The sequence below is a fragment of the Malus domestica genome, chromosome 07 (genome assembly GCF_042453785.1).
Source record: "Malus domestica chromosome 07, GDT2T_hap1".
Lineage (NCBI taxonomy): Eukaryota > Viridiplantae > Streptophyta > Magnoliopsida > Rosales > Rosaceae > Malus > Malus domestica.
The window spans coordinates 33,292,384-33,313,693 of NC_091667.1; the positions used below are offsets into that span (position 1 = coordinate 33,292,384).

The 21,310-nt window shown below is 36.7% G+C and overlaps 3 protein-coding genes across 4 annotated transcripts; 2 read left to right on the forward strand and 1 right to left on the reverse strand.

Annotated features, from left to right (window-relative positions):
- Nucleotides 1–2,931: 2,931 nt before the first annotated feature.
- Nucleotides 2,932–6,632, forward strand: LOC103439692 (probable fructokinase-7). The gene is made up of 7 exons (XM_008378279.4): nucleotides 2,932–3,211; nucleotides 4,048–4,292; nucleotides 4,734–4,946; nucleotides 5,052–5,249; nucleotides 5,368–5,508; nucleotides 5,853–5,969; nucleotides 6,185–6,632. The coding sequence occupies exons 1-7, from the start codon at nucleotides 3,190–3,192 to the stop codon at nucleotides 6,323–6,325; spliced, it is 1,077 nt and encodes a 358-aa protein (XP_008376501.1). The 5' UTR covers nucleotides 2,932–3,189; the 3' UTR covers nucleotides 6,326–6,632.
- A 511-nt stretch (nucleotides 6,633–7,143) lies between these two features.
- Nucleotides 7,144–10,813, forward strand: LOC103439693 (uncharacterized). Its single transcript, XM_008378280.4, has 7 exons — nucleotides 7,144–7,484; nucleotides 7,588–7,619; nucleotides 8,244–8,341; nucleotides 8,468–8,550; nucleotides 9,015–9,092; nucleotides 9,166–9,264; nucleotides 10,303–10,813. The coding sequence occupies exons 1-7, from the start codon at nucleotides 7,395–7,397 to the stop codon at nucleotides 10,561–10,563; spliced, it is 741 nt and encodes a 246-aa protein (XP_008376502.1). The 5' UTR covers nucleotides 7,144–7,394; the 3' UTR covers nucleotides 10,564–10,813.
- Nucleotides 10,814–16,434: 5,621 nt separating this feature from the next.
- LOC103439694 (uncharacterized) lies at nucleotides 16,435–20,499 on the reverse strand. Of its 2 annotated transcripts, none has more exons than XM_008378283.4 (4): nucleotides 19,720–20,499; nucleotides 19,413–19,501; nucleotides 18,153–19,259; nucleotides 16,435–17,727 (listed from the first exon to the last, which is right to left on the reverse strand). In XM_008378283.4, the coding sequence occupies exons 1-4, from the start codon at nucleotides 19,934–19,936 to the stop codon at nucleotides 16,969–16,971; spliced, it is 2,172 nt and encodes a 723-aa protein (XP_008376505.2). In that variant the 5' UTR covers nucleotides 19,937–20,499; the 3' UTR covers nucleotides 16,435–16,968. The 2 variants fall into 2 exon arrangements, with proteins under 2 accessions (XP_008376505.2, XP_008376503.2); XM_008378281.4 differs by having other exon boundaries at nucleotides 16,435–17,730; nucleotides 19,720–20,497.
- Nucleotides 20,500–21,310: the final 811 nt, after the last annotated feature.

The window sequence follows — 21,310 nt, forward strand, 5'->3', positions numbered from 1 at the left end:
AATTCTGGCTTGGAAAGAGAATATTTTGCGGTTTATTTGGAGTTTCAATTTCATATAACAGTTTATGATTTTGTACCGATGTCATAAAATTGTTAGTCAATCTGTTAAATTGGTTGCTAAATGATGTTGTGGAAAAAAACAAATTAACAGTCAAATTGGACAAATCGACTAACAGTTGTATGACGTTAGTGCGAAACCGTGAATTGTTTATGCAATCATAAAGGCTTTTTAGCTAAAATGGTGTATAAGATTGACATAACTCATCACTTTGATCATTGATATTTGAAAGGAAAATTTTATTTGAACCCATATAACATATCTCTACACCCATCTTAAATTTTAAATATGAAATGTCTTTTTTATCTTATTGCATAATTACCATCAAGTACAAAATAAAATTAATAATGAAACTAAAATTTATTAATGAATCCACTGTCGATTCTAAGGACAACTAAGGGCCTGAGGCTTTAAATCGAGGAATTTGAAATAAAGAATTTGGATTTAAGAATTTGGACAAGCATAAAATCATCCTCTCCTACTCCCCAATCCCCACGACCTTAAAATCATCAAGCTCTCTCTTCTACCCAAACAATATCAATGAGGTTAAAACCGAGGACAAATTTCAACAGCTAAAGAAATCGATCTCTTGCAGGCCTTAAGAGGGAACATGAATTGTGCAAGCAATCGTAATGGATATATTCATGGAAATGCCACTAAGCAACAATTATTGTCCAAAAGAACTCATGACACTATAGCCCTAATACTAGCTTAAGCATTTGGGCTTAATAAACGTACAAACCGGACAAAAGAACCCATTCTATATAATTTCTGTCTTTATATAATTATTATTACTACTGTATGTGTATTTATAAAATGATTTTGAGTTATGGAGTAGGGTTTAATTACTGTGGTAATGGGAGTGAGTGAGTGAATTTGAATAGGTCTTGTTTATGAAGCGGCAATGAGATAAGAATAAATGGGAATCCAATTCAGATAAAGCACACTTTGAATGAATTGCAGGACACTGATTTGGAGTTTTTATTTTTAAATGGGTCTATAGATAAATTAACATATTAAATTGGGTAAATTGGGTTTGCGATGGTAGTTTAGATATATTAAATTTGGGTTTAAAGTGATATTGATAGTTTAATTAATAATAATATGGGTGTAGAGAGTAAATTGGGTGTGGAAAGATGTTACATGAGTTCAAATAAAATTTACCTATTTGAAATCGATAACAGTGGTCATTAATTTGTCCACCATAAATCATTTTGGTCATTATGTGTAAGATTCTGTTAAATAAGAACTCAATTGACAAGAATACTCTCAATTTAATAAACAATTGGTCAAATAATTTGATAAAAATTGAGGGTGTTTTTGTTCTTTATCCTCATTTAATAGAGATTTTTACGAAATAATCAAAATGTTTGATGGTGGACAAACTCATAAACCACTTCTAGAAATAATTCCAATTTTAAAAACCATTTTAACTAAAAAACAAATCATAAAAATTAAAACAAGTGTATGAATTTAAATTGAACGAAAACATGAGAAGACAGAATGTAATTACCCAAAAATATATTCATGTGATCTCACATATGGACAATCGACCAGCTGCCTACTGTAGTTGTTCGTAAAGTGCTATATAACTTATATACAAAAGGATTCAAAGTTTTCTAGGAAAACCAGTTTCCACTCGGACCCTTCAAGACCGACATGGGTCAAAAGACAAAATATTATACATTACCATATACTACGAAGGATGCATACAAGTATACATTAATTATTTAAAGATTAAAAATTACTTTAAATTTGTTATTTTCTAATATAAGAATAATTCACACGTAGACTTTTCTTCTATTTTGTTCTATTTGTTGTCTAGAAATAGACCAACAATTATTTTGTCGTAATAAAATATGATCACGTGAGTTCACATATAAGTTGATATGTAGTGATACATTTTTAGTTGGAAAATATGTAGTGATACTAAACTTCAGAAAATAGTGCCACTTGATAATATAGTTTAGTGACATATTTTTTGTTTTAGGAGAAATGTTTTAAGTTTGATTTTGTACATCACAAGTTCGATATCAAAATTGTTCTTGTTGATTATTGTGTGATTTAGCCTATATTTCCTAGTCTTAGTGTAAAATATATTATCTATAGTTGATCATTATTGTTGACTTAATGTAAATATATCGAAGTATAAAAATAAACTTACAAAAAAAAGAAGCAAATATGGATGTAGATAAATTGATTAGAGTTGTATATGCACAATTTGCACTAAAATTCAAATCTTCTTTCATAATTTAAAATTACAAGATTGATAAAATAAAAAAAAACTCTAAAGGTGATAAAGTAATATATATTTTAATCAGCTAATGCATGAGTTGATATGTAGTGATACTAAATTGTGACATAGAGCTTCATTTTTTTTTCTTTTTTTCTTTTTTGAAAAATGGGGACAACTTGTGGCAAGCTACGGTTATCCACCATTTCGAGGGTCGCGAAGACTTACAGCAATTTAGATGTAAAGTTGATTAGAGCTATATGCTCATTATCTGCACTCAAATTGATTTTTATTCTTTTGATTTAAATTATTACAAAATTATTATTTGTTTTTTAGGTCGAAATTTTATATTCCACTGGTTATAAAGTTATAAAATACCAACTGATACTTATATTTAACACGTGAATTGAATACAAGCGTGATTAATATAATTATACAAAAAAGATAGACAAGATTTAAGCCAAAACAGGTAAGAATTAGTTGAGGATATGATATGAATTATTATAAAAATATGTGCTATTCATACGTTCATTTCTACTTTTCATACATTCATATTATTTTTAATTAATTCAATGATAAGAAATTGAGAAAATATGTAAAAAATAAAAACAAACATGTGAATAACACTACCCCATAAAAAATCCGACAGATTATCAAATGGCTTGTTTGCTTTCTTTCTTTATTTTTTTTTTTTAACAGCTTTTGATTTGAGAGTCTCAGACGACTTAATCGCAAATTTAGTCCCTCTCCTTCCCTTCTTTTTTCGTTCCTTCCTCTCCTTTATTACTAGTCTACAACTAAATTGCACCAACACTGAACCTTCTCTCTCTCTCTCTCCATTTCTTCTTGCATACTCTGCTCTCTCATTAAACTTCAATCTCTGCAATTCCATTCCTGCGATGGCTAATAATCTCGGCCCAGGTTCGTTAAATCTTCCTTCCATGTTTTGATTATATACGATGCTTCTGATGGTATACGTACGTCCTGATTAAAATTGGGATTTCAATCCATTTAGTATTATATTGGGAGATTTCACATCCGGGTTCTTCGAGTTACTTGTGTTAGCTGAAAGATCGTTGATTTGCAGAAAAGATTGATGATTTCTGATTTCTCGGGCATTTCTTTGTATTGGGTTTCTGTATTTTTGATCTATCTTTCGCAGCAATCAATCTTTTTCTTTACGTGTTTGATCAAATGTCTCTTACATAGCTTACCCACTTGTGAATCTCTCTTAAAAATTCACTTCTTTAAAAAATTCATGTTATGGGTGTATAATTTCTTTCTAGTATGTGATTCGGAATCTTATTGTATTCTTGCTTCGTATAGATGCACTGTGTGTTACGATTTACACTGCACATGTGTGTGGTAGTTGATCTGTTATCTGTTTGAAAAATCACGATTAAAACAATAAGGGATTAGTCGGGTAACAGATGCTTTTGTAAAGATAAGCAATTTTTGTTTACTAAACATGCAGTTTCGAGTTTCCGAATCAGTTAATCTGTAGTTTTAGTTTTAGTACCAAAATTGGATAAAAGAAGGTGAATTGATTCTAACATAGTCCCAGTTGGAGCAACTGTGTGATTTTTAGCTTACTGTATTGTTTTATTAATTGCATAGATGATGAGAAAGTTTTTGAGTTAATTAACGTTAAACATATGTCCATGGCGGACTATTACATATGTAACATCGAGGCTTAGATATAGCTTGTTGAACTTCTTTGCAATATCATTAATACTGCTTAAATGATGTGACTGCAGCTCTGGACAAAAAATTGGTTTTGTGTGAAGATTCTAAAGATGCATCCTCAGATAAAAAAGGAGGGTCACAAGATGACAAGTCCCTGGTTGTTTGCTTTGGGGAAATGCTAATTGACTTTGTGCCCACCGTTGGTGGAGTTTCACTTGCTGAAGCACCTGCTTTTAATAAAGCTCCTGGTGGTGCTCCTGCTAATGTCGCTGTTGGAGTCGCAAGACTGGGTGGTTCAGCAGGTTTCATAGGCAAGGTACATTAGATTCTGTGGATGCTGGTATTAATTTCTCCCCTTGGCTTTTGGCTTTCTTCCTGGGATTTCTGTTAAGAAGAAGGATTTCTCTAATAACATTTTGTTCCACACGTGTAAGAATAATGAAACATAGAAAGACGCTTTCAACCTGTTTACTGAAACCCCCCAATGGTTCAACTCTATACTGACTTTGTTGAGCATGGCATGATTCAAATATGCATCTTTCTCATACTGTGTATTTAACCCATGTCACAATCTCCAGACATGTTTTCGAACGATGTTTTCTCTCAGTTTCAGTGGTTCTCCTTTACATCCAATCTCTGCAGTCGAGCTCCTTTTTAGTTTTAATATATATTTTGAACTAATCTTTTTCTCAAATCTGATAAGGATATTTGAATGTGAGTGGCTCCTTGATTTAACTTATAACAACTTGCATTACAGGTAGGTGATGATGAATTTGGATACATGTTGGCTGACATTTTAAAACAAAACAATGTTGACAATTCTGGCGTGCGATTTGACCCCAGTGCAAGAACTGCATTGGCATTTGTTACACTCAGAGCTGATGGAGAGCGTGAATTCCTTTTTTTCCGTCATCCAAGTGCTGATATGCTTCTACGTGAATCAGAGCTTGACATAAATCTTATTAAGAAGGTGTGCTTTTATTTTCATTTTGATTAGGATTTGGAAACAGTGCATCGAATATATGAAGCTTACCCATTTGTCAGAAATTTACTGATTCAACAATATCATCTGCAGGCAAAAATTTTCCATTACGGTTCAATTAGTTTAATTGATGAACCATGCAGGTCAACCCATCTTGCTGCAATGAAAATTGCCAAGAAGTCTGGTTGCATCCTTTCTTATGATCCAAATTTAAGATTGCCATTGTGGCCATCAGAAGATGCCGCACTGAAAGGCATAATGAGTATATGGGATCAAGCAGATATTATCAAGGTATAGTACCTGAATAAACAAAATTCAAGTGCGGAAGTCATTAACTGTTGCTTAGGTGCAAATCTGCTGTTTGTATCTTTATCCTTGGTTCTCATCAGGTGTTTCCTCAAACTTGCAGATAAGTGAGGATGAGATTAGATTCCTGACTGGTGGTGATGATCCTTGCGATGATAATGTGGTGTTAACGAAGCTTTTTCATCCTAATCTTAGACTTTTGGTAGTAACTGAAGGATCAGAGGGTTGCAGATATTACACACAGGTAACTTTGTCAAATATATTTGATCTTTCTGTGTTCAGTATATTTTGTCTCTTGCGGTAAAGAACTCACTTATCATGTTGTCACTGCTCGACTTCAATGAGTCCTTTTGAGATAGTCCTGCTATTGTGAAGACTTAAACCGACTGAAATTTTTTGTCATCGTATTGTTATTAATATTGTTCAAGAGGCTGTTGACATAAAAATATCCTGTAGTAAAGACGCATATTTTTGTTGAGGAAAATAATTGTTGGACGCTCAGAATGTGATTTGCCTTTTGTCTTCCATTTTACTCGGTTTCATAAAGATTGGTAATATGAAAATTGATGTCACTCCAAATACTCTCAGAAATTCCATGGGCGGGTTGGTGGTGTTAAAGTTAAACCTGTTGACACAACTGGTGCTGGTGATGCATTCGTTGGTGGGGTACTGAACAGCATAGCTTCTAACTTGAGTCTTTTTCAGGTACGCATTGTTCTTAACGGAATTGAGAAAAATCATCCATAAATCTCCCTATAGAATATTTTCGTACACTACAATTCGAATGTGACTTGGTCCTCGTACTTTAAATGTTCTGTTCCGAAGACTATAAATTCTGTATGTAGTGTAGAATCTTTGTATGCTTTCAGTTTGTATCATCTCCCTTGGAACTCGGCAGCATATAAAAATCTTACCTGCAGGACGAGAAGGGGTTACGAGAAGCTCTACTCTTTGCGAATGCATGCGGTGCGCTCACAGTAACAGAAAGAGGAGCCATTCCTGCAATGCCGACAAGAGAAGCCGTGCTCCAGTGCTTAAAGCAGGCTGCTGAGAAAAAGTAGACGGCAATGGTCTGAATCCATGTATCAATCTTAGTGTAATTTGAGTTTGTTTGCTGAGATATCATTGAGCTCTTTGCTCCTGGAGACCTCCCTATAAATTTTCGATTCGACCCCACCCTTCGATTTAACTCGGAGGTGCCTCTGGTACAGCGTACACTGGTGGTTACAATGTAAACCACTGCCAATAAAAAAACTCCAGTCCAAAGTGTGAGCATCATAGCATTTCTGTGTAGTTTACTCAAGTTGTTTCATCTTACATGCGTTTTCGGCCAAATTGCATTAATAAACTGTGTAGTTTACTCGAGAATATTTTTTTGGTCAAACAATAAATTTGCTAGGTTAGGTGTTATATTAGGTAGTTTGAGGGGGTTCGAACTCACACTATGGTGTAAGCCTGTAAGGGCTACACTCTTCTTCATCATTGTATTAGAGGGTCACTTGCGGTTTACTCGAGATTTTACTTTCTTCTATCTTTTCACTTTAGTCTATGTTAGCCAAGTTGTTGGAACGTTGATGGCGCAATGAAACTACAAGAACGAAGGTGAAAATCCGAGTAAAAAGTTATTGCAACTTACTTGACCGAAAACTTATTAAGAACAAGCAAAAAGCGTGCGTAGAAGATAAAAATTCGAATTTAAACTCTGATGGTAAAGTTCGTTAAAATTCAAATGCAAAATTAACATCTTCGATTAGTGTTAGTTGTACGCAAATCAGTTGGTGGACTTTTTTACCGCCAATATAACGCATGTGGTGTCGGCAACAGCAACCGAGATCCAACGAGCCACAAATGACGACGCGGATCCAGATCACAAGGGCGTTCTAGTCATTATAATAATCTCGCGGGAACGGTGACCCGCACGTCGAAACGGACCCGAACCCGAATCATGGCAAGCCCCCTGTATTAATTAATCAACAGTAATTAAACAAGTTAAAAAAGGATAATCACGTTTGTTTTGAAGAGAAAGGGAAGAAGAAAATGAGAGTTTGAATCAGAGGCCATTTGCTTTGGCTTGGGGTTGCTCTTCTGATTCAAATTCCATTGAAAAATTGAAAAAAAAAGACGCTAAAAATGGCGTCGAATTCGAATCCGTCGCTGCAGGCTGAGATCGGACCCGACGGCCTTGCTCGCGAGGCTTCTGTCATTACCTACACGGAGAAGGTCTCTCTCTCTCTCTCCTTCCTCTCTCTCTCTCTCTCTCTCTCTCTCTAAATTTCTTGGTAATTTGTTGAATTGAGTGTGTGTTGGTTGTGATTTTTTGCAGATAATCGAGAACGAACAGCTTCAATTAAGAAAGTAAGTATCTTTGATTCCATTGTAATGTATATGGATCGTTTTAGGGAATTATTATTGCTTAAATTGTGTGTTTGAGCAGTAATGTAGTGAATTATGGTTGCTTTAATCCGTGAAATGAGTCAGATGATCATTGAATTTTGAGTTGTAGTGATTGACTGATACTTTAATTGGTTTGTTTAGAAATGCAAATTGCTTCAATAAAAAAAAAAAGCAAATTGTTTGATGAATTAGGCATCCGAGAAATCTGAGTAGTTTAGGTTTAATCTGGAAGTTAAGGAAAATATAGATGGCAATGTGAAAGTATTTGGTAATCGATTCGAGGGTTTTACAAGTTGTGGTCAAGAGGTGTAGGAACTAGGAAGCCAACGAACTATTTGAAAATTGGAAGCGTTCTTTGATTACCTTTGTCTTGGGGACCTGGGGTTCACCTGTTTTCGAGTCTTGAAAATGGCATGTACAGTGGGTGAGCTTCAGGATAAGGTTAAAGTCTTGGATTCTGTCTTCTTTTATCCTTATGTCCCTTTATGTTTCTCAAATTTGTTTCAATGGAACATTGCGTTAGTGTAATTATCCATGTTCAGTAAGATTCGATGATATATGATTTCAGACTGTTGATCCCTCCAGATATATTGAAGAAAACTATTCTAAAATACGGGATGTCGAACGAGAGCTGGCACAGTTGTCAATGGAAATGAAACTCACAGCTGGGCCAAAAAAATCAGGTTGCTGCATTATCATTGTTAGTTACTCTCATTATTTGATTTTATTAGTTTTCCTCTTCTTTTGTATAACAGTTGATTGATTGCTTTTTTGCCTTTTACTTTGTGTGTATGTTGTATCTTTTGAAGCTCTTGAACATTTGAGGAAGAAAATAGAGATGTCAACGGAGAAAATTCATGCTGCCAAGCTGAAGGAAGAACAAGCACGAAAGGTTCATCTCTTTTAATTATGGAAACGGCTTTTCTTTATCCTTACTTTGTAATGCTCTGTTTTACTTTCATCAGTATTCAGCAAAACTCTTCTGCCTGTTTACCAAGTGCTCACGAAAATTAGTAACATGCTCATTCTGCTTGACCAAGATGACCTTGGATATTTAAAATCAAAGTTTTCATATAAATTTGGTCTGGTTTTGTCTAATTTTTGGAAAGCATATGATTGTATTTGGTGATGTGGTGGAGTTTCAAGTTAAAAAGTAAGCTTGTTAGATAGTTAGACCTACCAAACACATTTTATCAGAGGGATAAAGACACATGAATTAAGATTCATTGCAAAAATGGATAGAGATTGATGTGTACACAGCCGAATATGGTTGTGTAAAATTAGTTTAAAATTTAATTAATGCATGAATGTTGTTTGTTATGCTGTCTGATAGCTGTTTGTTTTGATGTATATCAGGTGTGGGAAGCAGCATTACAGGCTGTAAAGGACGAGGAAGCTATCAAGCAGCAGCTTTGTGAAGACTTAAACCAACTGGTATATATCTTCGTTACATGTGTCCCTTAGGTTACAGACTTGACAAATTGTTTTGACACTCTTGTTTCAAAAGGTGCAAGAAAGCAGCAGTTCTCAGTTTACGAGACTTGAGGAGTTAAAAAGACGACTTGAAGCTATGAACCCAAGCAGATCATCAGCTTCTGTTTCTCATGTAAGTTCTCTTTATATATATATGACGATTATATTTTGTAACATCATGTACGGGTTGGATGGCATTGCAGTCTTTGTTATTAGTTGGTGTAGATTTCATGGTTTTTGAAAATCAACAATTATACCACAGTTTACTCATGGTCCTCATGTGTGTGTGTGTGTGTGTAATTCATAAGTATTCAAGGTAGTGTTGCATCAGGCCTGTTTATAAGAAAAGGTTATGTTTCATTACGATTTGGAGGTTGCATGGTTCTTTTTTTCTCCCTTGTTAACTTTCCAAGAAGTTGTGTTACTTCATTTGTTCACACAAGTTACATTTTCTGTATGCACTATGCAGTGCAGGAGTATATTGAAAGATACCACATAGGAATCTAGAATATTTCGTTGGAAGTTTGAACATAGATTACATTAGAATCATTACTTCTACTCTCATGCCTTGAAATGATTTGTCAGTAGATGTTCCCACGCCTGTTCCTTCTTCCTTCTTCCAGTAGTACTATGGTTCCTCTTCCTATCCCCACATTGCTTTTTTTTTTTTTTTTTTTTTTCTGCGCATACAATCTTGGAACTTTATTTGACCTCCGCTATCTCTGTCAAGTCCTTGGTTACCTTAGGAAAGAAGCTAAGGAAGAAAGAAAATAGATTATCAGTTTTAGTGAAAATGAGCAAGGGTGACTGGCTGCCATCCCCCAAAATCGACTCACAAAACAGGCACATAGAAGCACTGATGAATTAGATTAAGATTTTACCTCCATATAGCTAGATTAATCTTGAAAAACATCCACACATCTAGCACAGGGGGTTCTGGCTCTTAAATGGTAAGATTTTAAGACATATCTACGGAAAGGAGAAGAGGATGGCCCCCGGGGGTGGTCATGGGAGAGGGCAAAAGTGGGGTAAGGGATTAATGTCTGGTCCATTAGGAGCAAAATGAAGCCGCTTCTTTTCATGAACTATTACATGGCAGTGGCTATTCATACTAGTCTATTATCTTATACATGTATATATTATAACCATTTGAGCTTGGAACTGTGTTTAGGATGGGAAATCAATGGGTCCAGATGCTCCTACAGTTCCGGGATCAACAGAATCAGGTGGAGTCACTCAAAACATCCCTAATCCAAGAAATCCTGGAAATGTTTCGGTCACGAATGGGCACAATCAACAGGCACCTGTTGAGGGAGAAGGAAGAGGAAAGAAGAAAAGTCAGTTCCACGGAAGAGGGAAGGGACTTGGAGCTGTGCCCAAGGGTAGGGGACCTCCTCCGCCCGGCTGGACAGGGGCTGGGTTCGATGCTTAGGGTTGTTATTCTGATTTTTCTCTGTGCCGAAAGCTCTTGGATATATTCTTTCGTCCACCTTTCTTCCCGTGTTCTTTAATTGTCTATAGCATTTGATATCAAGCAAGAATCAAGAATGTAGACGTTGTTGGTCGTTGTCAAATTATGTAACGTGAATATTCACGGTATTCAGGTGGAAATTGTGGGTAATTAACCCAGTGTAGAACCAAGAAAGGATTCAAATCTCAAATGTATCTTCGCTTTGTTCCAATATTTTCCCCCTTCGATCGCTTCGATAGCTTCATCTTCTAATGTTCTATGCTGAAGAAATAATTGCCAGAGACCACATTGAAATAGCGACGAGACATCTGTAATTGCCCTGATTTGTGATCATCTCTTACAAAATAACACTGAAATATCGCAAGGTGTTTTTCTATGCTAGACTTAAAAAGGGGAGGGATTTAGACTCTGAACGCAATGGGTTAAAGCGGAAGGCTCTAATCTTCCAAGGTAATCCACTCCTTGTAAGTGTGAAATTATTTTGATTGGTGAAGCTAGAGTTGAGCTATTCTAACTCTTTGCCCATTTTCCAGACGAAAATGCCCTTACGTTTGACTACTCATTCAACCCTTGCAATATAAATGACCTGTCAATCGATTAGGGTATTTAAGTCTTTTCACTTGCCCAGTGGGTTAAATAATATAGGGAAATTTTGAAATAGGTCCAATTTTATAGCCTTACTTTTGAAATAGGTCCAATTTTTAGTGACTTTTGACTTTTGAAATAGATCTAATTTTTAGTTACTTTGGACCCATATCAAACGACCCCTTAAATATGAGTCTGGCAAACTTAGATCGAAAGGGTTTAATTAAGAGTGTACTCAATTTAATGGAGTCATTTCAGACATTTTCCTTAACAAATGGGGGGGTAAAGAACTTTGAAACAATACTTTTTTGGGAAAATTTGAAATAGGTTCAATTTTATAGCCCAACTTTTGAAATAGGTGTTTCATTCACTAATTTTATAGTTTAATTTGTTTGTTTATCTTAATGTTTGATCATCATTAGGGTTTCCTACATATTATATAATCAAGGTTATAGTATACATCATACTTAATCTCTGTGGAAATGTGAATGAATGTAGAAGCTGCTATGCAAACATCATGCCATGTGATTTCTTGGTTCTTTGAAGTTTTCTTGTTTCTAATGAATTCTTAATTGGTAATCTAAGTTGAACATCACATTTTTAGTGACTTTTGATTTTTGAAATATATCCAATTTTTAGTTACTTTGGACTCATATCAAAAGATCCCTACTTTTTTCTGAATGAGATTAATCTAACTTATCAACAAAACTACAAGAAAAACTTATGTAGAGGTGCCCAAGCCACGTTATTTGTGTGACACTTTGCACAAAAATTTATGATTAATTGTATCAAACCACGCGTAATCTTAGAGAGATTTTTTAGTATGACCGTCACACGAGACAGTACATTGCGTGTCTCTATATAAATGGTGGGATATGTATGTTAAAAAGTTAATAACTTAAAAATTAAATTTTTTCATCACTTACATAAAAACACATGATGTCCCATCCGTGTTTCCATTACAACTAAAAATTTCTCGTAATCTTACTTGGTGCGGCAACAAGCCGGCCGAATATCAGCTCCAAACTACAAGGACCATTGCTCCCAGTTGCAGAGTGGTTTGTGCAGATCTAGATTAAGACAGAATCATATATCCTGGGCTCATGGCATGTCCTAATGCATAGGCCGTATGACACAGCGGGCCACCAGAGCCCAACTTTGTATACAGTTGCAACATAACGTCCAAAGACTAGCTGCCCGGAAGAAGATACGGTCAGGCCCCTGTGGTGTATGTCATCAAAGTTTCCATTTAATTTTTGCATTAAGATTTTCTGGAAGTTAGGCCACACCTCCTTAAATACGCCTGCAACTCAAGTCACCATCATTGGGTTTTCAATTCCCATCAGGACTCCCTTATTATTTGTGACGTCAAGAGAGTTAATGTGAGGATTCGAAAAGCAAAGTTTCAAATCAAAAAACGACGAAATTTTGCAAAAACTTATAAGAAGTTGAGTTAGTATGGTAGTAGCATTTAAATGAGCAAATGCCGTGGCCAGAGCAGGATTAGTCAAATTGTTCACATCTGCAGGTACATAAACTGCTTGAATAGAAGTTATCGACGACCCTCTTTCGTGATGGTAGTAGCATTTAAATGAGCAAATGTCGTAGCCCGAGCAGGATTAGTCAAATTGTCCACGTCCTCAGGTACATAAACTGCTTCAATAGAAGTTATTGACGACCCCTCTTCGGGGGAAGTAACTTGTGACTTTCTATATTGTTAATTGGTTTTATAGAAAATTTTAACTTTCTTCGATTAGATATGGTGCACAATTCACATGGAAATCACATTCATGCATGAGGTTTTTGTCATTTCGGTAGCTGTCATGGTCTGGCTGAGTAAATCGTAGGGGTGGGCGCGGTGCGGTTTCAAGTGAAACCACAACCGAAACCGAAATTTTGTGCGGTGTGGTTTTGAAGCCAAACCGAAATGAAACCAAACCATTTGGTTCGGTTCGGTGCAATTTCAAACGGTTTCGGTTTGGTTTTTGAGAAAAAAAATGTACAATTTAAAATATACACCTATTTATGCATAAGACGGTTTTATTTTCCTCATATATTAATTAATGAATATGCAACAAAATTGCAGCAAAAACAACAACAACGATGCAGCAAAAAACAGTGGCAAAACTGCAAAAAAAAAAAGCAGCAAAAAACAGTGGCAAAACTGCAAAAAAAAAAAAGCAGCAAAAATGCATAAAAAAGCAGCAAAACAACAGAAAAACAGCACCAAAACTGTAGTAAAAAATTGCAACAAAACTGCACCAAATCTGCACCAAGTCACATTGTCGCAAACTCGCAGAGATGTAAGCAGAAGCAACCAAGTCGTAAAATTGAAGATGAGTTTAAAGAAGATGAGTTAAGGAAAAGATGAGTTTTAAGAAGATGAGTTAAGGAGATGAAGATGTGTTTCAGCCTTCAGGAGTCGAAGTGCAAAACTAGATGATAATGATAGTCTAGTAACCTAGTTGAACTAATTAAAAGTTTAAAATATCACATTTATTTATTAATTTTATTATATAGTGCGGTTTTGGTTTCGGTGCGGTTTTGAAAACCCAAAACCGAAACCAAACCGTTTTCTTTGCCGCAGTTTGGTTTCGAAACCAAAAATGTTTCAAAACCGCAAAACCAGACCGTTCGGTGCGGTTTGATTCGATTCGTGTTTCGGTTTAGGTTTCGATTTTCGATTCCAAGTGCCCACCCCTAGTAAATCGTATTTACACGAAAACGTAACGTTAGGCATGAACAAGTAGCACGTTTGTCTGAGACATTTAATTTACTTTCTCTATCGCTATCTATTTTCTTGTAACAATTGTAGCATGTTCTTTCCGTCCAAGAAGGCACAGACACTGTCTCAATTGATTCATAGAAACCCTAATAAATGGAGACCTCCATCGTCAGCCTGCATCATGAATCTCTCATACCTTTTTAAGGGTAAATTTTTTTCAAAGGTACGAAAGTTTTGATAAACTTTATATGATTATATCCATATAGTAGGGTAGAAAAATACAGATATGTAAGCTTCAAGTATTTCCCCCAAATATTTTTATTCGTGCAAAGATTTCTCTAGAGAAGGATCCTCAGACCTCAGCACAGCTCCCTAAGGGATTGACACTTTGGATGTGTAGTCGGGCTTTTGTTTGTTGATGTGCTACAAGAAGAGGACAAAGTTAGTTCTGAAATGTGCCTTTGTGGGGGCTTATGTGTAGGCCTTGAGGCTCGCAATCAAAACTAACTAAGTGCTAGGCGTGCCACTGCTATCTCAGTATAGCAGATGTAGAACAAGTGTGTTTTTAGTCGATTACTTGCACCCCAAGTTACTCGGACTTCTTGTTATCAAAGGATTGTCGTGGATGTGTTAAGTTCACTTTAAGTTCTTTTTCTTGCCTTGTAAACAAGGACTTTTAGTTCATGGTCTTATATGTTGGAATGAAGGGAGTCCAGAGCCCCTTAAGTCATTTGTTTGGTCCTAGATTGCTTTTAATGAAGACATATTCATTAAACTAACCAGATCCAGATACAAATAAGACTCTTAAAGTAGGAAAGCAGGTGGACATGACTTGAATACATACTGGAGAATGCATTAAGTAATATATCTATTAACTTAGAAAACAAACAAAGAGTTTCGGGCAAGGTTTCACCTTGTATGGCAAGGTTGAACTTCTTACAGTTACTTCTCTTTGAAATTAACAGGGGTTATACGCTAAAAAGGGATGGATGGTAAACATGTTTACACAAGGGAATCAATACTAAGCCACTAAAGGAGATAACAGAGCTTTAAACTGGACAAGAGATAGCTTGTCGCTAAAAATGACTGAATCTGGGTTGATTTCAGCTTTTGAATGCAAATCTGGCTTAAGAGCAGAGTTTGTATGTTTGTTTGTTTGATTAGTTGAGTGTCCTTGTCTCTGGAGCCTCTTCTGCCTTTTATAGGCCAATTAGCCCGACTGCTGTGACTTTGCTCTTGGCTGAGAAGACTTCACTTTGCCTTTGGGCTTGGTGCTGGACTTCGGGCAAGTCCCTTTTTAGTTGGCATCCTTGGACTTTCCTTCATCTAGGTTCAATGTTCAAATATTAACCCAAACAAGTTCAAACATCATTTAATTGGATGTAGTCAAACCCTCAGATCTCTAGCCCTATTTATCTGCATCATCAGGACCAATAATTAAATCCTATATATATGCACCAACCCACATGCATGACAATATACATATTATGTCAGTGACATTCCATTTGATTTGAATTTCCCGCTCAGTTTTTTCCATATATTTGTGGCATGTTTAGCTCACTGCCATGCTATGTTATGTTATGAGATCTATAGGTATGTAAGATTATAATTTGAAGAATTAAATGGCAACTATATATATAAACTCATCAATTGGATTGACTGTGTGGTCGATAAAGTTTGGTGATATTAATTTCTCTACCTTAAAGATATTACGTTCGGCTTAAGTAGATGACGGGTTTGATACCAATTAGTTATAGTGAGTTCATATATGGATAAGAGTTTGGTTGCATTGTGTGCATAATGGAAACACTATCTTTGAAATATTTACATATGCACTTTGTATAGTTGAGGAATTTAGAACATAATTCTTCTTTAAAGTTCATATCATGGTACTCCTTTTATTCAGCAACTCTGGTTTATAATTTGCCAGGAGGATCCTCGCCGGATCCTCTTTGTGAGGATCTTGGAAATCCTTCAATCACATCCGTTTTATCGTACATCGTACGGTAAAAAATTATTGTAATTTTTTATATTTAAAATTGAATATAAACAGTACCTGACAAAAATTGGTCGTACAATGTAAGATGAACGAATGTGATTAGAGGATTTCCGAGATCATCACAAGAAAGATCCGGCAAGGATCCTCTCTCTATAATTTGCTCTAAACAACCTCCTCCTTTAGTACGGAAGTTTAATCTCTTTCAGTAAACTAGAGTTTGAGTGTCGTCGAACCATACACTATTTGATCTATGCGATCATGATTAAGTTTCAGAGCTGTGTTAGATAGACATTAGTTAAAAGTGAAGACCATAAAATTAGGGGTGTGTATTTAAAAATTGGGGTTTTGGTTGATTGGTTGACATTTTAATTAACTTACAAGTTCAGACCCCCATGATTTAAGAACCAAATCCTTTGTAGATTCTCCCGGCGTATACCCTTTGCAATCCCAAATATAAACAAACAGACAAATCAATATACAAAGTACTGTACCTTACCCTATTGATAACCGTGTAAAAACTAAATTAAAAACATAAAAACTTCAGTTATTTCAATACAGAAAAGTTACATGTAGCTAAGCTTCATTATTAATCTGCAATTAATACTAATACAACAGTGAATACACCATATATGTGTATATTAAGAATCCGTACCAGAAAAAACAAGATGTGCTTATAATTTTTAACTATATTACAAAAATTTTGAAAGTAAAAGAAAGCATATTTACAAATTATAAAGGGGTTGGAGAGAAGGGAATGGATACCTCTGAGGGTTGTCTGCCACGGTTGTCGGGCTGTCAAAAACCCTAAGAATGTGTCGCCCGCACCCACCCCCAACTCCCCACCCAACCCCCAACCTTTTACAGCTCCCAATCTGCCACGACCCCCACAACCCCCCCCCCCCCACTAAACTATTCCACCGGGCCGATAGCATCTTATCATGTGATCCACCCATGTGACCCCAGTCCTCTCCTATGACCCTGCATCTGCATGCACCCACCCTTATAATACTCCGTTCCCGTTCTGGACGTAAAATCTCGAGCATGTAAATTGTAAAACTCAAAACCATAGGGACATAGCCGTTTCATGTATGAGAGTGTCCAAAATGTCCTTCTCTACCTCCTTAACAATCCCTTCTGCTACTTCCTCAAATGCCATTTCGCTCTGCACCTTCGATTCCGGCAAGTCCTTGTCGATTAATGCGTCGATGTCTTCGAGAACTTGGCAGTCGGCACATGGGAAGCTCTGAATTTTGTAGCACAAAATGTTGATCAAATGTGACCCATTGATACGCATTCCATTGCAATATTCAAATAGAATATTATTTGAGCTCGTAACCCATGGCTTTAAGTTGATATAAGGCCTAAAAAATTCCACCAAAATTTCATCCACAAGGTGAAACAGTAGTTTTCTGTTCCACCTATGACCAAGCGAACTCGAAAACTCGTTTTTACCGCTAGCGGTAGAGAAAGAATGTTCGAGGTGGTAAAAAATGGAGGGGTCGAGAGGATGGGAAGGAGAGAACCAATTTGTGAAGGAGACTAGGGTGTCTTTATCGATGCCGGTACGGGCTAATATTCTTGTGACGTACAGGTGCAGCTCTGCCTCTGCTCCACCAGCACCGGTGGTTGATCTGGTATTGGTGCCGGCGTTACCGTTAGGGATGTCGCCGGTAAAGTTGATGCAGTCTCGGGTGGCGAGCACGTGGGGGACCCGGGTCACTTGTTGATGTTTGTAGTACGTTTGGCTCGTGGAACTAGATAACTGTGACCACCTACGTTTCGATTGTTGGGCGTCAGATTTTACTTCTTGTGCTTGCTGCTTTATTTGCGTAACGCATTGCAAACAAAATATTCTAATCAGTTGAGAGAGTGGAATCACAAAATGGTAAAAGTACTTCTATGCTTCTAGCTACCAAGAATAATATGCAAAATCGGTACAGATATGATCTTTAGATTTTAAAACTATTAGAATAAAATCAAGTATGAATATGTAGCATGACTGTGCGACTAACCCTTGAACTCGTGCTTTAGAATAGCTCGGTAAAAAGGTCAGTTTTCCAGGGTTTGTCACACCGTTAAACTAATTTTGACAAACTGATAATTTAGTCTATCATCTAGTAAAGGAAAGTCGGTTTACCCGGAAAATGTGACTAACGCTTGCACAGACATTAGAATAGTTTAGGCTGTTGATCTGGTAAACAAAAGGGAAATAGTATGCAGTAATGGGTCCGACGTACATACCTGTTTTGAGGGGATTTTGGTAGCTGGACGTGAAGGATCTTTCTTGACAAGAAGAAGGGTAGGGACATTGCTTGACAACAATAATTGGGTTTTCTTGCATTTCTTGTCACCTGGAATAATATGATTATTACTGATGGCTCTTGTAGCCGTTGATGAACTCACGAATGCTTCTTCCTTCTGCTTATTCTTCAGCCTTGGACCGTATCCAATATCATCTGCTGATTTTGATCTGCGCTTCTGAACTGAAGCAGCCTGGCTTTTCGGCTTCTGATGCTGCTGTTCTTCTTTCAAAGGCTGTAAAGGCTTTGGCTTTAGAGGTATAGACGATAGAGGTGATTTGGGTTTGGAAGGAAGTGCTTGAATTTGATCTTTGGGACTGTTGGAGTCCAAGAATCTGAGCCTGGGAGAACAAGAAGTTGAAGTACTACTTCCTTCCTTTGCGACAGCACTTTTTGAAGCAGCATTAGCATTAGCAATGTTCTTGGATTTGAGTTGGAGAAGCAGCTCATCTCTGCCTTGCTTCTTGTTGTCTCTGTTGACTGATGATCTGGGGGTGTTTGTGATGTCCAAACCAACTCTCCTACTCACACTTTCCCTCACCTGCTTCACAATTTGCCTAGCGTAGTGACTTGGGCTTTTCACGTTCTCATGGTCTCCAAAATTAATCAGCTTTAAGTCCCTCCTTTTGTACGATGACTTGGAAAAATCCAAGTCCTCAGAAACCCCAACATTTTCTTTGTTGATTTGAAGCGAAAGCCGGTGGTGAAGATCGACGTCCGATCTTCTGGCTGATGATATTCTCGGAGTCTCAGGCAGTGAGCGAGTTCCAGCTGTAGTAGTCATGTCACTCGTGTCCATGGCATGTCGTCTTGCTCTACCTTTGAGTGGTTTCCTGGACTTTGTTTTTTTTTTATGACTGATGGTGCTGGATGATGAAGTTGAACAGGGTGAGTTTGTTTGGTCAGGAAGAAGGTCAAGACCCATTAGCCTTGCTACCAAACTTGGAGTCTTTGTCATGCCTGGTGAGCTAATATCCGATGAAAAATCAACTGAAGGAATTCTTGCTTTGGTTATTTTGATCTGCATACTTTTCTGGAACTTCAAAATCTGCAAACACACAAATTTGAGGGGGACCATTCCATCATCACTATCATCATGACTTACTTTTTGAAAAACCCCAAAAGGGAAACAAATTAGATACAAAAATATATAGATATTATAATTTTTTGTGACAAGAAATATTGCAACAAAACGACTTACTGGACTGTTTAAATTTTCTTCTTCTTTTGTGATAGATGACAGTGAAGTCCCTTCTGATGAGTCCAAGCTATTTCTAGGTGCTTCAACACCTGAATCAATTCCACAATTTGAACTTAATTATTCACTACTAAAGTTATCCACATTTATCCGAAGCGCTTGGCTGATTAAGAGCATTCACCCTTGCCTCTAAGGTTCAGGTGCATGGCACTTTACCTCGTCGCTTTTATGAAAAAATTGTATTATAAAAAATTTAAAATAAAACATTGAGAGAGAGAGAGAGAGAGAGAGAGAGAGAGAAAGCGAGGACCTTTTGGTATTGTGAGAACTTCTGGGTCGAAAGAAGGTTGTTGTTGTTGGTGGTGGTGGTGTAAGTTGGCAAGCTGAAGTTGGTGGAAGTCAAACAACTGAAAGACGGCACACATGCAACCAGAAGATGTGGTGATGTCTTCGTCTGGTGGTCCTCCACTGCCTCTACCTCTCTTGGAGGATTTTCCAGAGCCCCAATTCCACTCCCTCATTCCCATAACAAGTAGAAAAAGGAGAAAACTGCTTTTGGCTTTTCACATAAACTAGAAAGATTGATATGGGGGAAGGTCTATGGATGGATGAAAAGCAATTGCTAGAGCTTCTCCAACAATGGGAAAACAGGAATGAAAATATGAAAATGACAGACGCTAGAAGCAGAAGCAGTAGTACTAGTGTGTGTATGTGTGTTGAGGACTTTTGAGCCGCAGAGAAAAAAGTAAGATTAGGACTGGTCACTGTTTGTGAGAGTTTGGAGTGGAAAAATAGCAGACGAAAAGCTTGTGGGGATGCTGTGATCACTGATCATCATGAAGAAGCGAGAAAAGCGGATCCATGAAGGCATAAACGCTGAGAGAGAGAGAGAGAGAGAGTTTTGTATTTGATTTGATGAAATTAATAAGCAGAGCAGTGTGGGTTTTTAGGTATCTTTTCTGTGTCTTCCAAGCACTGCATTTTATCTCTTTTTATCGTAGTGGTTTATGACGCTCACTCCCAAGCTTTTACCAGACCAAAACCAATGAAACAACTGCTGGCCATCTCTCTCTCTCTCTCTCTCTCTCTCATTGGGAAATGAAATTAACATGCAAAGAAATGAAAAAGATTGACGATATGACCCACGCACCTCCTCTGCTCTCTTCTTACTGCACTATATTCCGTATCTTTTTTTTTTGGTCAAAACACCATATTCCGTCTCTGTTTAGAGATTTTTCGGCGTATATGCAACATCGCAATCCGATGTTAATTTTATATTTAAATTGTAATATGTGTACTGTGTTTTATCTATATATCTTTGAAATTGAGAAATTTTCTCATTGATTCAAGTTTTAGTTCTAATGGTGTTAATGTGTGATAAACGTTTGTCATGTATTAAAAAATACACAATTTGTTCAACGAAGGATCGCTCTGGTGAAAATTTGACATCAGAGAATTAGCCATGTACTCTCCTGATCTCTTATCTATCTATCCATCTCTACAGTGCATGTGGGTATGTGTATTCCCATGTGTCAAAACGATTTTGTTATACGAGGACGTGTACTGGGGATCTGCGAGCATCTAAATCCAACCCTTCTGTTATAATATCAATTTTATTAGTTTATGACGTTTTTTGTTTCAGTTCAGTTACTATAGTTTGATTCTCTGATGCTAACTTGCTAACCATGGTTAAGATCACTACTTTTTTCTCTACTTGGGTAGGGTTTTAACTTAACCAAGGCCTGTCAAACTCAAAGGTGTCTTTGATTTCAATAATTGAGTTGGTACCAACCTCAACCTCGCAACTAATTATAACAATTTTTTAAAAATTTTCATAACCTAAATGCTCGTTTTGTATGCAAATTTAACAATTTTTTTGGGTCTCTCCTAATTAAATTGGG

What these genes read in the sequence shown, in the direction of transcription:
- LOC103439692 (XM_008378279.4), top strand. Translation starts at nt 3,190, where the DNA reads ATGGCTAATAATCTCGGCCCAG. An exon ending in GGCTAATAATCTCGGCCCAG is followed by an intron (nt 3,212 to 4,047) that starts GTTCGTTAAATC and finishes ATGTGACTGCAG; the next exon opens with CTCTGGACAAAAAATTGGTT. An exon ending in ATCAAGCAGATATTATCAAG is followed by an intron (nt 5,250 to 5,367) that starts GTATAGTACCTG and finishes TCAAACTTGCAG; the next exon opens with ATAAGTGAGGATGAGATTAG.
- LOC103439693 (XM_008378280.4), top strand. Translation starts at nt 7,395, where the DNA reads ATGGCGTCGAATTCGAATCCGTCGCTGCAGGCTGAGATCGGACCCGAC. An exon ending in AGGAAGAACAAGCACGAAAG is followed by an intron (nt 8,551 to 9,014) that starts GTTCATCTCTTT and finishes GATGTATATCAG; the next exon opens with GTGTGGGAAGCAGCATTACA. An exon ending in GTGAAGACTTAAACCAACTG is followed by an intron (nt 9,093 to 9,165) that starts GTATATATCTTC and finishes TTGTTTCAAAAG; the next exon opens with GTGCAAGAAAGCAGCAGTTC.
- LOC103439694 (XM_008378281.4), bottom strand. Translation starts at nt 19,936, where the DNA reads ATGGGAATGAGGGAGTGGAATTGGGGCTCTGGAAAATCCTCCAAGAGA. An exon ending in AGTTCTCACAATACCAAAAG is followed by an intron (nt 19,502 to 19,719) that starts GTCCTCGCTTTC and finishes GAATTGATTCAG; the next exon opens with GTGTTGAAGCACCTAGAAAT. An exon ending in AAGAAAATTTAAACAGTCCA is followed by an intron (nt 19,260 to 19,412) that starts GTAAGTCGTTTT and finishes GTGTGTTTGCAG; the next exon opens with ATTTTGAAGTTCCAGAAAAG.